The 16,049-nt window shown below is 42.7% G+C and overlaps 1 protein-coding gene across 1 annotated transcript in view; it reads right to left on the reverse strand.

Annotated features, from left to right (window-relative positions):
• Window positions 1-5,414: 5,414 nt before the first annotated feature.
• PSTPIP1 (proline-serine-threonine phosphatase interacting protein 1) overlaps window positions 5,415-16,049 on the reverse strand; it is a 56,472-nt gene continuing 45,837 nt past the window's right edge. The window contains exons 10-15 of the mRNA XM_050903246.1: window positions 15,298-15,396; window positions 14,547-14,643; window positions 11,401-11,485; window positions 9,758-9,828; window positions 8,027-8,124; window positions 5,415-6,038 (exon numbers count right to left, since the gene is read on the reverse strand). Of these exons, the coding sequence (XP_050759203.1) occupies window positions 5,907-6,038; window positions 8,027-8,124; window positions 9,758-9,828; window positions 11,401-11,485; window positions 14,547-14,643; window positions 15,298-15,396 (582 nt within the window). The 3' untranslated portion in view covers window positions 5,415-5,906. The remainder of the gene's footprint in view (window positions 6,039-8,026; window positions 8,125-9,757; window positions 9,829-11,400; window positions 11,486-14,546; window positions 14,644-15,297; window positions 15,397-16,049) is intronic.

Below are 16,049 nucleotides of genomic sequence, written 5' to 3' on the forward strand. Positions count from 1 at the left end.
ATTTTGTCTTTCCTCTTAGAAATTTCAGGGATGTCAAGTCTGATTTCTCCTGATTTTGCTGGGAGGTCTCAGTGATTTCTATTAGAGTTTTATATCTAAAAGCAAGATTTAGTCTGTGCTTTTGGTCAGAATACAACAACACAGTAAGTCTGCCTTTTGGACCCTTGTGTCAGACAGAAATGCTGCAGCCACGTGGCACACAGCAGTGATAGGCTGTAAATGTACTCTTAATGTTGCACCAAGTGGCTTTGTGCCAGATCAGGTGTCAGCTGTCCTTTAACAGCTGGCAGAAGGACAGGATGTGCACTGGCTAATTTGATGAAAATATGATTATCTGGCCATTCTAGAAACAGATCAGATTTGCACTGTGGATGATCCAGGAGTGCACAAATCTGGAGATAACTGTGGCTCTGAGCTTCCCTCATCCAAAATGTGAGTTGGCCACTGAAATTAGATAATTGCTAACAAAGAATAGATAACGGCTAACAGTTTGACTAAAAGTTCTTTGCCCTCTCCAGTTTCTCTCAGTAGATGGGGCATTGTCATTTTGTTAATAACCTAGTCACAGGCAGGACACTAATTCCTTTTCCTCTTCCAAAATCTAGTTACTCCACACAACAGTCCATCAGCCCCTGCAGGCCCCTAGCAGCCATTTACTTTCCAGAAACGCAATGTGACCTAGCATCACAACTTTATCTCCTTCCTCTTCCTGGGAAGCAAAACCCCAGCTATTCTCTCTCCTTTAGCCTCAGCTACAGTGAGCATGCCCAACACAGCACAGCTGCACTATAAAAACACCTGTGATGGGTGCTGTCATTGATTTAGGAAGCTGGTGAAGGCTGCTGGTGGATGGTAGTGACTGGCCCTAATGCTGTCTTTAGTTTTGTTTTGTAACAGCAAACTCTGCTTTACTTCAGAGGCTTGGCCGCTTAGTTGTGCCTATAGCCCTATGGCAGCAAGGAGACATGGATCTCAGGGTGAAGGCCAGGCTAAGGGCATCTTCCTGCTCTCCTTGCTCACTAGCAATGAGCGTAGTTTCTGTTGGAGGACACATGAAGTATAGGTAGCTATGTGGCTGGTAACTGCCCTTGCTTTCAATGCCCCAGTGCTGCAAGCTGGAGAACAACAAAGCAAGGGAAAAGAGATGGCATTGAGCAGCAGCAGCTGCCTTTCAGGCCTTTACAGTTTGTCCTGTACTGTGCAGAGTTGTTGCCAGTCCACACTGAAGGTTAACAGTGACCTTTCAGTGGTAGCAGACTGTGTTTGTGTAGTATTGATGTAGAGTTCCCTGGGTTCTCTAAGCCTGCACAGTTAAGCCAGCTAGCAATTGTGCAGCCAAGAGGTTACTTAGTACCAGAGAAGAAAGTGTATTAGTTATCCACCAGTGTTTAGGTTAGATGTTTCTTAATGCCCAACCAGGCTCCTATTAGACACCACCTGATGCCTGGCTTGTAATGAATCTCCTCTTGGCATCTGTCTGCTTCTACTTAAACTGCATTCAGTAATCAGTGAGGTCTGAGCTGCAATCAGGAGTCTTTGCCTAGAAAATTACCTCTGGAAAGGAGACTCAGACCTCAAATGCACCTCTTGAAGAAGCAAGATGAGAAGAAATCCAAGGTAAGAGTTGTTACTGTTTATGTCTTATGTATATGGTATGTCAACACTTCGGCTGAAGTATGCCAGGGTTATTTGTAATACAGAGTTAAAGCCACGGTCCTCAAGGAGGTGGCAAACACTTTAAACCTTGGAACAGCCGCTGTGCTTCTGCTGTTGCTGACTGCTCAGCTGTAAAGAGGTTGATTTCTTCCTTTTCAGCTGGCTAGTTGTAAAAAATGCTAGAAGCTAGCTGTCTGTAGCAATGGACCTGTGAGCTTGGCAGGAGGTCCTTTCTTTGTGGTTAAGCACTGACTGTGTTGGCTGTCCTAGAGCTGGGTTGCCTGGATATCTCTGTTTCTAGTCTGACTCTACTTTGTTTGACCAAGTTTTACTACTGCCTTTTGGGCTCTTAATGCCATATGCAGCAGCTGAAATCTGTTCTGTGCAGAGATGGGCCTCACGCTGCTCTTGTAGACATTTCCTAATTACATATGGTTGTTGTTGGTTAAATGTTATTTTTAAACAGGTTTTCCTGTTCTTCTCCTTAATTAATAATAACATGGTAAAAGAGAATAATGTGCACATCTGAGTCTGGTTTAAGGGTACTGTTGGGCTAGATTGCCTACTTCCAACCTTTGAATTCTTGTTGCGGTTAAAGGAATAGTAGAACAGATTACCACTACACTTTTTCACAGCAATCTCATGGCCATATTCCTCAAATCCAAAATCCGCCTAGAAGAGCAGCAGGTGTCAACCTCAGTCCCTTTCTATTCTGTTGTGGTTTGTGAGGGAAATGACTCCCAATCTTTCCTGCCACTCGTATTTAGTGGATAGATGATGCCTGTTTCTTATGGCCTAGTCAGAATTTCGAGAGTTAACAGTTACAGGTTTGAAATTGTTCTGCATGAAATACTTGTTGTCTGTCGTGCAAACTGAAGTCCTGCAAGTGCTAAGTCAAAAACAGCTCAGTAACTTTATTGTAACTTCTCTTTAATTAGTTTGTCTGCATATACATACTAGCCACAGGCTATAAGTAAATAATTAGGTCCCCCCCCTTGCAGAGCAGCTGGCAAAAGCATGTTCCTTGCTGTCTAGGAACAGCTTCTTGTGTGTGAACCCAGCCAGAGCACTAGCAGTGTCAGTGAAGAGGTAGTCTGCTTGTTGTGAGTGTGCTGTGAAATAGCAGTTAACTTGACAAACACACAACTTTGTTTGCCACTGTTTTCTCCCTGCATGTTGCTTGGCATTTCCTTGCCAAAAAACGGTAGTCAAAATGAAAGTGGAGGCTTATCAAAAGTGTTTGTCCAAAAGGAATGTCAACCAAAAATATTGGAGTTTAGTTTAAGAATGCCTCCCACTGGAAAGGGCCCATTTCAGTTTCCCATCTTACCTGAAAATTAAATGATTATGTCAGTTTTGTTGCCCGAGTGTTACCAAACTGGAGAGGAAACATTGTTATTAAGGCAATATTATTAAGGTAGTAACCTACAGTTGACCTTCCTGTTTTTCCTACTGACAGGAGGTGGATAGCACCTAAAACGTGGGTGTACTCAGAGGGTGTGGGTATTCCTTGCTATCTCTGTTCTATTTCTGACAAGTGCTGCCACACTGATAGGGCAAACTGTCTAGATATGGCTTGGTAACTACTTATCAGCCAAATTCTTCAATGTAAAGCAGAGGAATTGAATCATGAGCAAACATTGCTGCTGCTTTTTCATTTCCTGAACAGTCTGGAGTTAGCATGTGGGACCCAAATGCTATGACACTGGGTAGATTTTGAAATAGATATAGCCTCTTGCACTTACAACAGTATTTACTTGACAGAAGAAGAGATATGTAGAAAGGAAATCAGTTTCCTGAGTTTAACAGGAAAAATATGAAATTATTTGATGTGGTAGAAACAGCAGTCACCATTCCACTAGCTGTCTGTCAGTGATGTAGACCATGTGGCACATGTAGGCAAAGATGATCTGTAACAGGATTTCAGGGTAACCAGGACTGTGTTCTGCAGTGTCTTGTGTGAGGCTGTCTGGGCCCCCAGAGAAGTGAGGAGTCTTAGCAAAATCCATGTGTCACACATAATTAGAGGAGATGCATCTCAGTGGTTTATTTTTTTTCTCTTTAATTAAGATAATCTGCAAAGTACCTGCCTGAATTTATTTAAGTATTTGTTGGTTTATTACAGTTCTTTTTGTGAAAGACTGAGTGTTCAAGAAGCAAATATATTAAATCTCTCATACTTCAGGTTTCCTCTCATACTGTACATAATGAGCGATGATGTAGCTGTCTCTGACAGCTACCATTTACAGTGCAGTGGCCTAGTTGAAGGCTATTGTGGACCATCTTTCTATCACTGTTCAATTCAGACGTGGTCACGGAAACCTGTCGTTAACATCTTCAGCCCGAACGAGCACTACTGTTCATATAACCTAGTGCCTTAAATCCCATTCAAGTTCCTGCAGTTCCTCTGAGCCTGTGCTAATGCGAGGTACTAAGAGCCCTTCAGCACTCATGCAGATATGCTGCATAATAACTTGGAGAAGTGTGGGAAGGACAAGTGTGCCTGTGCAAGGGACTGCAGGGAACTAAAGAAAAAGGACCTGCAGCAAATTTTATTCCGTTCTTGAAGCAAGAAATTAGAGTAAGGTACTGCAAGTGCCCCTGACCTTCATTCTGTTTCATTTAAGGAATAATGGCATTGACCATTATGGCTTTTTCTTCTGTCTAGATTTCTCTTTGTCTCTTCTGTTGTGTCTTAGCTAACAGTTTGTCCCTGCTCTTTGCCTTTTGGGTGGCAATTTGATTCATTTTCATTGACTTGGTTTAGTTTTAAGACCTGAAACTTTGGCAAACAAGGTCATTCTGCCCCCAGAAATAGTGCGCTCTGCTTCAGATTAAATCACTGATTTTTTTTTTTTTTTTTTTTTAAACCATCTTGAAATACTGAAAAGGGAGGAGTGGCAGAAAGTATCTTATCGATCCCTTGGTAAATACAGTGGCAGTTGGAAACGTTCTTAAATACTAAACTAGAAAGACTGATAGAGCTGAAATACAGTGAACCTGCACAGTGCAACTTCTCTGAAGAGTTTGTTGAAGAACAAGCACGTTAAAAGTGCCTGGAAAAGAACCAGGACATGTCTATGCCAGCAATCCCAGAGGTGCAGAGGCTGTAGATGGCAGTTAGAGACAGAAAAGCCTGTGGACAGAAGAGAAGGAGAGGATCAGCCAGGTGGACAGAGGAGTTGAAAGGAGAATGCACTGATGACATGGGTATGCAGATTGCATGAGGAGGTAATTGGCACTTCTCTCTGGTGCTCAGAGGAGAGGGATCGGGGCAGTGCAGCACTGCTAGAGGCTTTGCTTATTGGTTTTGTTGTTGTTTTTTTAAACATTAAAAATCCCAGGGAGGTGTCAGGGAAACCACCCAACCAAGGCAAAAGCAAGCCTTGGGCTCATCATCTGTCCTTATTTTGCTGCCCCAGAATCCAGTGCAAAGCAGAGCCATGGACAGCATGGATTTCATTGTATTAGGAGATGGACGTGATGAGGAGTGCCTTATGTTTTCTTACCACTGATGTGTCTTGGTTCTTCAGGTGCTCCCCTCTAGCTGCATTCATTGTTTTCTATATTTCCATCAGTGACTCTGATAAAGAACAGTGGAGGGTCCCCCACCTTTCTCCCTGGTTACCCACGTGCTGTAAGGGCAACTTGAAAGGGGGCTGTTAAAAGGAACTTAAGAGAGCTTCTTTCTTGCTTTGTACAGCTAAGACCCTGCGACATCAAAGCTATCTGCTTTCTGAGTGTGCTTTCCACCCCACTGTCAAAAATGCTTGCATGGCCTGTGCAGTGAGAGGAGGGGATTCATGGCAGAGAACATGGCTGCTGTGACCATGAGGGTGGCTCACAGGCTGGCTGGAGGCGGTCCTCCATCCTGGAGGAACAGCACTTGCTGCCTTGATCTTTTTCCTTTAGTGCAGTGAAGTTCTGGGCAGGATTTTCCTCCCAGATTCGGCAAGCTTTGTGACACTGATGGCAGCACAGTGTGCTGAGGCTAGGAAGAACTGTGGTAAGAAACTCAAGTCCTAATCTCTCTGAGGTGAAGACAGTTTTTGCAGATAGTGTAGGCCAGGAGGTGCTGGGATGGGGCAGGAGGAAGGAAGAGGAAAGCATGGTCAGTTGGTTATTTCCTGACTGGTAACTGTAGAAGACAGTATTATGGGTTGCCCTTGGGCAGCTGAAGCAGACCATGTGTGCTGTTTGTTTTCAGTAATAGAATATTTTTAAAGTCTGAGGACTGGGGCTTCTTTTCATCAAAGCTTTTCAAGATAAGACCCTGGCACAAAGCCTCGCTGCCCATTCCTTTCTGCTGTCCACCAGCCATCCTCGTTTTCTTCAATGACAACTACAATGTCTCCTTCACTGATGTCCAGTTCATCCATGTTCTGAAAGGAGACAGGGAAAGGAAATGTGGTTAGCCTGAGAGCACAGGAGGGCCCAAGCATGTATCTGGTAGGGTTTTTTTACCCTGCCTTTCATCAGCAGTCCTTCTGGTTGGGAATGAGCCTGAAATACCAGACAGTGAGGGATTAAGCACTTGCTGAGCTGGCTATTTCCTTAAGAGCCTCAAATTTCCCCAGCCTCCATGGTGTCTCCTACTGAGCAACCTGACTGTTGTATCATTGGGGAAGGCCAGAAAGGGTTAAATACAACTGTCCTGAACCAGCTAACCATGACCCTTCTGTAGTCTGCAGGTGTTGCTAAATAAAACAGCATACAGCTTAATTCCCAAGGGAGAGCTTAATTCCCAAGGGAGATGATAACAGTATCTCTACTAATCCAGGCCTTAAATAGGTGTCTCGGTTCTTTCAATATGGAACAGCAGTGACCAGTGGAGGTATAGTGACTCTTCCCGAGACAGGTAACTTTTATCTCTGAGACAAATGGCGTAGTTGCAAGTAAGCTATCGCTGAGCTCTCAGGCGGCTACCAGCCCATTCAGTGGCGCTGTCCTGTTTTCCATAGGAAACCACTTTGCTACCCAGTGTAGTAAAATAGCAAACAGGGTAAGAGAGGCTTCCAGATATGTTTGACGCGTCAGCTAAATCTAAATTTAATGTACCTGAGCAGGTAAGAACAGACTCAAAAAGTGAGAGGCCTCAATATACAGTATACTAAAAGCAGCAACAGGCTCTTTTCTCAGCAGGGAAAATCCGTGTGCGTCATATTTTTAAGGCAACTCTTGGAGTAAGGATCTGACAGATCCAGCAGTCTCCTCAGGGGAACTGCCATTAACAGTGAGGTACTTTCAGCTGTGCTTGGATGAAATTTCAGGCAAATAAAGAGTGTTTAAAACAAAGCAAAACAACATATAATAAAAAGTGTCAGAATGCTGCTGTACCTAAGAGAAAGCGCTCCTTTCCAGCCCTTTCTCTGTTTTCATAATTTATCTGGCTATTTTGTCACATGCCAGCATTTCTTCAATGTTAGCTATTGATGGCAGGTCCCTTGGTGTGAGGGTCTCTCTGCACTGTAACGTAAGACCTCCTGGATGCTGCTGCTTCTGCTAATCTAAAGCTAATAAAAGGAACCTTTAAACTGACATGTCATTAAACCGTGAAAGTCCCATTAGGGGAGGCTAATGGTTTAGCAAGAGTCCAAGAGATTCTGGAATCCATCTGAATAAGAAAATATTCATAACCAGTCCATTCATAACCTTTTACTAATGGTACTATGCCTAGATAGGTCTGAAGCCAGTGACAGTTCAATATCCCAGTTAAGGATGCAGGTTGCTTTTTATAACAATCTTTTGGTACATGGACCACGTCCACTGTGATTCTGCAACTTGCAACATGGAAGTACAGGGAAAGTGTCATTTATGGGGATTCAGTCCTCTCCAGCATGGAGAGCCAGTGTGTTAAACTGGAGCAGGACTCTCCAGATGATAAGTGAGATCAAATGGAGAAGAGTTCCTACAAAAGCATCTGTTGCATATTCTTACACAAGGAACCTGTAGCCATTTTTCCTAGGTAATTTCACAAGAGATGTAAGTTCAGAATGCACAATACTGCATACTTAGCCATCATCCCCTAAAAAATAAAGTTTTCCTTGTGTTTGTGGTCTCCTGTATCTCTAGAAGGAGGTTGTAACAGCTCAGCACTGATTTAGGCGTTATTACACTAATGTGTAATCACTTGCAAAAAATCTTACTGTTTCAACTTGAGGCAGCATGGTCTAGTGATGTGAGCCAAGAACTGGCAGTTGGGTTTCCTGGCTTCTGCATGTGACCTTGACCAATAATTCTCTAAGTGTCCCTGGCTGTAAAGTGAAGATAACACCTCCTTCACAGAATTAACACTTTCAAGATGTTTGGATCAACATAATCTATTTTAAATCTGATGCTATGAAATATTTATTTTGAAGCTTTTCGTTACCTGGGCTGTGTAGTCATAAAGTACTCTGTAGTCCTGTGATGATGTGATTCCAGCTTGTTCATTTACAAAAATGGATGCATAGACTCCATCTGTTTTCTCTGCGGGGGGGGGGGGGAGGGAGGCGGGGACGGACCACAGAAACAAAGAGTTCAGTTGCTTATAAATGCATGGGATCATATGCAAGAGTTCACAAATACAACTGTTCTGTTCTCTCTCTGTCTGGAGATGTACATGTATAGAAAAGCTGCTGTGAACTGTAGGTAAAGTCTTGCACAAAAACCGTGTCCCATTGATTAGATGACAATATACCCATTGAACTTTGTGGGAGGTCAGAAACTAGCTTTAGCCTCATCCAGGTTGGGAAAAATGCTTACCCTGCTAAAGCACAATCCAAAGGGTCTAAAGAGGGAAATGCTGTGATTAAAATGGTTTAAAATGGTTGCTACTGGTGGTATAAAATTCTAGCAGTTCAGTGACTCACATAGGGCTTTTCTTTTTCCCTTGAGAAAAATGGAAAATATCGTGCTGATGGGTCACCAGGCATTTTCCAGTAGTTTACATAGTTCCCAGATAGCTATTTGTCACTGACATAACCTTTTTGGCAGATGTTGTTTTAATCCAGCTTGTCATAATTAGGGAAGCCTCTTATTTCTTCCCAGCATCTGCCTGGGAGCTTCCCCTGCCGTTGAGGCGAGCAGAAGTTTCCCACATATGATTCCTCAGTGCGATAATAGCGCTCTAACAGCGCACGGAGCAGCTGGGGTGCCTGTACCTTCCCCCAGTCAATCCTTGGTTTAGTTGTCCTGCTCTAAGAAGCGCTGTCAGCTCCTTGACTTTTCAGATTGTGAAAGACAAGCATGGGAGCAGTTGAAAAAGCTGAATGCAGACAGCGTTTGCCATTCCTGAGGGTCTTGTCCAGGGAATGCACTCCCCTCCTGTCCCTAGCCTAAGGAAATTCAGAAGGAGTGACTATCCTCAACTGCTCAACGCAGCATTGCTCTACATGTGCCCAAGCCCGAGCTGGTGCCTGGCAGGTCCAGCTAGTGTTTGATAGTACTGGAGAGTCTGCCCTGGCTGAGCACAAAATGCAACAAATAAGATAGTTTGGGCTTCATTTCTGGGTGCCCAAGCAGGCAGGCCTGACAAAGGAAATTGATTTGGGTATGTTTTAAAGCTGTTCTAAACCAGCTTTTTATCTTCTTTAGGCAAGAATCACAGTTAAAATGTTTTTGTTTTAAATAAAACCAATAAAAATGTCATAAGCTGTTACTTTCTGCGTAGTCAAAATACTATATTTTAAATATAATCTGATAAATGCCTAGTTGCAAGGGTTACAATAAGACAGTGTAACTGTGAAACGAGATGGATATTTGCATTCATAAGGCATGAACCTGGTCTGTTAAAAACTATAGGTATTCTCTTGGCCTTTTTAGAGGTAGTGTATTCTACCTTAGGAGGAAACTATTATCTAAGACAGACTGTGTGGTTCTGAATGTACAGTTCCCCCTTGCCTAGACAGAGGTTTTGAAGATTATATGGATTATTTGGCACTTTAAACTAGGAAATTTGTTTAATACACATCCAAGCTAAATTCATTTCCAGACTACTCTTACTCTTGACTGCCAACATGTGAATATCTGCTGTACCATTTCTGCTCCGTGTCAAAGCTTGATTTAGCAATGTGATCTAAAACAAGCACATCTGGTAAACTTATTTCCTGAAGAGGCATACCAAGAGGAGGGGCTGAAGGAGTGGCACTTCCCGTGTTGTTTTTGCTGCTTCCATGCAGTAGCCCAGAGAATCTGCAGAACCGAGAGAAACCAATGACAAGATGAGTGAACAGGACTGAGTATGAGCATTCCTTCATCTCAGCTGTCTGACTCAACCTTCCCTCCATCTGCTGCAGCACTGGGTAGATGTCCCCTCTTCCTGTGGCCGTCTATTTTCATTTATGCTGTAGATATATTTATCTTCAGTTTAAAATATATTTTTAAAAAATGCAGCAGAATACTGAACCATCAGCCATCACTAAATTGTGCATAAAATGCGTCAGATAGTGTTTTGTTGTTGATCCAAAGGCTCACGGTGCAAAACTCCAATTATTCCACAACATGAATATGATGAGAATTATCAGTTGTTATTAAGAGATTACCATCTCTTTGTCTTTAAGCAAAACTCTGATACAATTTAAAATACAAAGCTTGTATAAGAAGCCTTTCTAAAAACTGTGAGTTTAAGTGAAATTCTTTTTTTTTTTTTTTTTTTTTTTTTTTTTTTTTTTAATTTATCCCTAGTTGTTTTCCATATCACAGCTGGGTAATGGAGACTAAGCAAAGTGAGGAAAATGGGTTAGGATTCTCAAGCATAGATAGAAATAGCATTGCATGCTTAAGGCATATTTAAAGGGTCTGATTTTTCAGCTGGTGAACGCTCAATGTTTCTGGAAAGTGGACATCCAAACTCAACAGTTTCTGAAAAACTCAGACTGAGTCTCTCTAGGCTACTTGCCTATGCAGAGCACAGTTGTATTCTAAATGGCAGTACAATTGTCTTCTGTAACTGTATAGGATGCAGGATTAGAATTCATTATTATAGAAGATCTGGTTTCCAACTGAAAAACAAAGTATTGTGTATAAACCTTATCAGCTCACTAACAAGCCTGGACGACATTTTAAATGGAAGATCACAGCCCGCTCCTTGTCTTTGCCATGTAATAAGGCTTGTCAAAATATAAAGCTCAGAAAGCTCAGAATATGATGCCATTCCCACTGTGAATTAGCCATTTTAGTATAAAATATTTAAACCAATAGATCTACCACACTCTTCTGCTGATATAACTGCATCCATGTTACAGCATTTACCAGCATAAATGGATCAGAAAAAGAAAAATCGCCTCCCTAATCATCACAGTTATTCTGCTAAGTGTTTTTTCCTTTGGTCTAGATACAGAGAGCGGCTCTTTATTCTGCTCAGCTGGGCGGTGCAGTAAGCCACGAGGTATTGCCGAAAAAAACAGCTCTCCCCAGCCTTTGCTCCCAGCAAGATTCACCTTTACCCTCCCTTGAACAAAGTGTTTTGTTGCTATGTGCCATGACTCACTAGGAAAGAGGAAGTAAGTGACTGCTATCCATTGCTGGCCAACTAATTGTTTTATGAACTCATCCCCTGTCTCTCTTCCCACTAGGCCATGGCAAAATTACTCTGACTCTGGTTTTAATAGATTTACTTCTTCTGTCAAGTTATACTTATTGATACGTAGCTGCCTCTTGCTACGATGAAGGAAGTAGTAACTTTCCAGGTCCTGTTTCTTGTCATCATACATTGCTGTTCATATGGAGAAATACCTACTCTGGGAACTGAAGTTTGCCACTCACCTCTTCATCATCCCACACGACTGGGTTGGGCTGCTGTTGCTTCTGTTTGGTTCTCTGCTGTAGTAGTTCTCATATCCTATTGCATCTGCAACAGGGCAATAAAAATGAGATGTTCAAACAGGCAAAACTTTTTTTCCCCACCAGAATGCAACTGACAGTTGCAACTATCAGGGGCTGCTGGAGCAAACTGCAATACAGCACCTATCTGCACTCACCTGTAATGTGGCTGGAGCAGCTCAGGGGGACCTGGGGACTTGACAAAAGCCATTCAAGTGATTGTAAGCAGATACGGCCTTGGTAGAAAGGCGTGCTTGACCTGAGACAAGCACAGTCAAGGTCCTGAAGAACCATTCTAATAGCTGTGGCTAACCCTAATTAAGAAGGCAGTTTCCTCCATGACTGTTTCCTCTGTTGCCTTAAAGCTCAGGATTTAAGGGAGCAGAGCATGGTCATTGTGAGCCTGGGACCATGTTCATGATAAAATTGGCTGCAGTGTGTTTTGTTTCATTTTTTCTTAATGTATTGAGTCAGGAATTTTTGTCAGAGCTGGGGAGATTTCTGAACTTTATTGCCAGCAGCAATAATGAGCAATTTCCTGGTCTGTGCTTCTGCGTCTCCCTACCTCTCATATGTCCCCCGTCCACCTCCTGATTTGCTGTTTACCCAGAGATATTTGTTTTTTGTTCTCTCAAACACAGTTATGTTACGGTTCCTTCACTCTGCCCCGATGGTGTTGTTAAGGGTGAAATTGAGACCATTTCCAAGTCTAGCTTTACAGATGGATTTATTTATTTTTCATCTCATAGCTCCCAGTGTAGTTGCTTAGAGCTGGTGGCTACACACCCTTTCTGCCTTCTCTGAGTTTAAGGCAAACAAACATGAGTGAGGTCTGTGATACCATATTATCTCAGTTCTGATACCAGCAAATTAAGACAGACATTGGACTTGGGCTAAAGGTCGTGTTGACATTCTCACATTGGGTCAGCCAAGATCATAAGCAAAGCAGGCACGTACAACTAGTGAGTGAAGAATCCCTCCCTACAGATAAGACTCACAGTAATTAGGCAGTTTTCTGACCAATTTAAGGGTCTCCTATTACCATTCTAGATTGTTACCTTGGTATAGTTTCTAGTGTATAATGCATTGTAAGATTAGGTAGAAGAGGGGAGTGAGCAATAGCATCAAGAAACCAAAAGGTTTGGTCAGGATGAAGGTCTTCTGCTACACAATGCAAAACCACACGTGGGTTTCCTCCTGCATTTTGCAAATAATAAAGCTCACCATGTGCTACTGTGCAAACTCATTAGCCAGAGCTGTGGAGATACTAGGATGTTACTTCCAGAACATGTCACCTTCTAGAAGGTGGCAAAAAAACCCAACAAAAAAGCAAGTCAGTTGTTTCTTTGCCTTTCATAAAGCTTTCAAGCGTTTTTCCCACCTATTTCTTATTAGAAATGACTCCTGATATAGCCAAGAGCTGTTTGCAGAAAATTGCCTAGGTGACTGGAGAAAGAGAAATCTCACACAGAAAAAAAACCTAGCTGAGAATTACAAATTTCTTAGTATACAGAAGTTGTTTCACACTGTTGCAAGGCACAGTTCTCCCTTCTGCCAGTGAAAATGTAGTTTTTCCTTGGTAAATACTCCTATATAAGTGAATTTGAATCCCCTATGTGAAAAAGAATAAACTGTAGCAGCAAAATGGCATCCAGTGCACCAGTATCAATATATTAGTTTAAAAAAATTCCCCAAATCCCAATTCTTAATCATCATACGTGTAATGACAGAAAGGCTGAGTGAAAAACAGGCCTCAGATAGCTCAGTGCTTGGTTAGTGGCAGCATCCAGCTCTGCTAAAGAAGTTCCTGGCATGTAATTGCTGCCAGCTCTGAGCTCTGCGATGACATCAAAGGGGTGTAAGCTGTTCCTGTACGAGATAATTATCCCTTATGACAGGGCGTTCATACTGCTGATGTTTGTACCTATACAACGCCTAGCATGGAAGGTGTTTATCAGTATAAAATTTTGTTATGCCAGTATAGCTTATTCCCCACTCTGAATGGAAGTAAGCTCTATTGATACTGCTGAGGGCATACTAAAGGGATTGTCTCTTTGACATAGCAGTGTGGTGTTAGAGCAGATAGTGGAAGTGAAACAGTATCTGTGCACAGATTAAAAAAAAATGGAGGAAGAGGTCTTTTCAGCATAGATATGTATCATCAACTAATGAAGAGATTAAACAGGGATTTTTCTCTCCTTTTACAAAGGCTGTGAATCTTTGTTTACTGCAGCAGCTGCACAGAAGTGCAAGCATTCACTCAGTCTGTAAATATCTTGTATTGCTTGTTGAAGTAAGAGGGTGTGGTTTGTGTTTGGCCGTGTGAAACATTAGATAGTCTCCTATCTGGTGATGTGTTTGGAGAACTCCTACCCTGGAGCAGCATGTTTTCGTTTTACAACTGCTCTTAGCTCTTGCTGTCTCGGTCTCCATTTCAGCCCAGAGGTTTTGATCATTGTAGTCAATGAAAAGGCTGCTTTGGCTTGAATGGACAGAGTCTGTGAACCTTGCATTGCTTCTGCATGCTGGGACAAAGCCAATTTCATTCAAAATTTCCCCCAGCTAGAGTCTTGCCCTTATACAAACAACTTCCTGAGAGGACAAAAGATGTTATTCCCCATTGGGCAGGTGGAACAAAACAGAACACAAAGTCTGGTCTTCTCTGTGCTGCAAATGAAGAGGCAGCATCTCTGTCAAGGGGACACCAGGGTGCAGTTACACGGTAAGTTGGCTCTGACTTGTCACCACTGCAGGAAATTGAGGTTGCCGTCTCTGCAAGGCAGTTTGCCACCTCCTTAGTGGTGTCAGTTCAGCTGTACTGTGAAATGAGCCCGGTTGCAAAGCCAAAACAACTTTTTTTTCTTTTTTGGAGGGTTATTTTTAACCTGGATCATTCAGCTATCCCACTTACAGTGCTGCACAAGGAGCGATGGCAGCACAGTGAGGGGGAAGTGAGCCACGGCGGGTGGGAATGAATAGCCAGAGCAGAAACTCCTCTAGCTGGCTTCACCTCCAAAGGATGTGTACTGCACAACTGTAGCCCCAGCCTAACGGGTGACTCATCTAACAAGACCAATAGGAATAATTACCTGGAGGTTGTGTTCCTGTCATTTTAGTCTTAATGAAGTAGTCTATGTCTGACTCTACAACGCAGTTCTCCAAGCTTACCCGAACCTCTTCATACAGCTACAAAAGAGAATTCAAGAATTTAATTTAATTTTTAACATTTCACATTGAATTAACAATTAATGCTCTTCTAATAATTTTCCCCTTAAGAGACACTTTATACTCGGTACATGTCTGAGCAGGATGGATCTTTGGCCTGTCCCCCGTACAAACATTCTTGTAAACACAATTGTTTATTTGTGCTCTGAATATTCTTTTAGGAGAGGAGGATGAAGGCAGTCCAGGGTTTTTCAATGCAATAAAGAAATTAATAGCAGGAAACAACCATTCAAAGTCAAAACTAGTGTATTCTTTATGTCTTCCAATTTTGAGACTGTGACTGGATGCCTTTCTGAAAGTTGTGCCTGAGCCCAAATATACTCGACTGAGCGTTCTGGTAGCTGGAAGCATTCCCCAACAAACTGAGGGGAGGAGACATTTAAGTGTCACCAAGCGTGACACAGACTGTCTACATCCAGGCATATATCTGGTTTACATCTAGAGGGAACAAGCTAGCTTGAGAATACTCCCCCCTCACTGAACACGCACAACAGCCAGTTTGCTGGAGACAGTCAGCACGCGCAGAGGAAAGGCAAGCTGGTGCTGTATTGTTAGAGCACTCTTGTTCCTCCTCTTCCTCCTCTGCACGTGAAGCTACTTGGCAGGTGCCCCTACCTCATCATCCTTCACACACTGCATGGAGAGCTGGTTGCAGTGAACCCACAGCGAGTTGCGGAGGATGGTGATGCGGTCGCACTCCTGGAGCTGGAAGACCTAAAGCCAAAGAGGAGATGTGACGTAGCCTCACGGTAGTTATTTATTTGCATTGCAGGCAGCAACAGGGCTGGGGCTCCTCTGGGCCAAGTTCGTAAGTCTGCAAACTGTTCTGAAGGATCCTTTCTAAAGGACGTCTTGTCAGCTACTGGAGAAACTACATCTACTTGTTCGTGCTCAAGAACTTGTTTTAATTGATTGCACCAAATTAAAGTTAGGTTTTATAGACAAAAATAAAGCAGGGGAGAGGAATCAGGATCTGGATTTGACTGCTACCTCTACTGCCAAGGATTTCAGAGTCAGGGTCCTGTCTGCCCATCGCACTGAAATCTTGATGTTTAACAGATCAGTAGAGTACTGGCATGAAAGGGCTGTATTATGTTAGTGGTAGAGCCAAAACTATCCATCTCTGCCTTGTAAAATGTCTTTCCAAACTTTTCTCTTTTGAAACTATTTGAGGCTCTCTGGAGTTGCCTCTGTTCGTTTCTAAGGTTATTTTCATGGTAGAGAGAAGGCATTTTTCTTTCTTCAGAGTTTGCTCCCTTCCTTCATCTGTCTGATTTTCTCATGTTGTTGCACAGCTTGGGAAGAATGAAGGGGGAAGAGAGAGAAGTGTGAACTGAGTTGGGGGAAGAGGCAGATAAACTCTTTCT

The sequence above is a fragment of the Gymnogyps californianus genome, chromosome 11 (assembly GCF_018139145.2).
Source record: "Gymnogyps californianus isolate 813 chromosome 11, ASM1813914v2, whole genome shotgun sequence".
Lineage (NCBI taxonomy): Eukaryota > Metazoa > Chordata > Aves > Accipitriformes > Cathartidae > Gymnogyps > Gymnogyps californianus.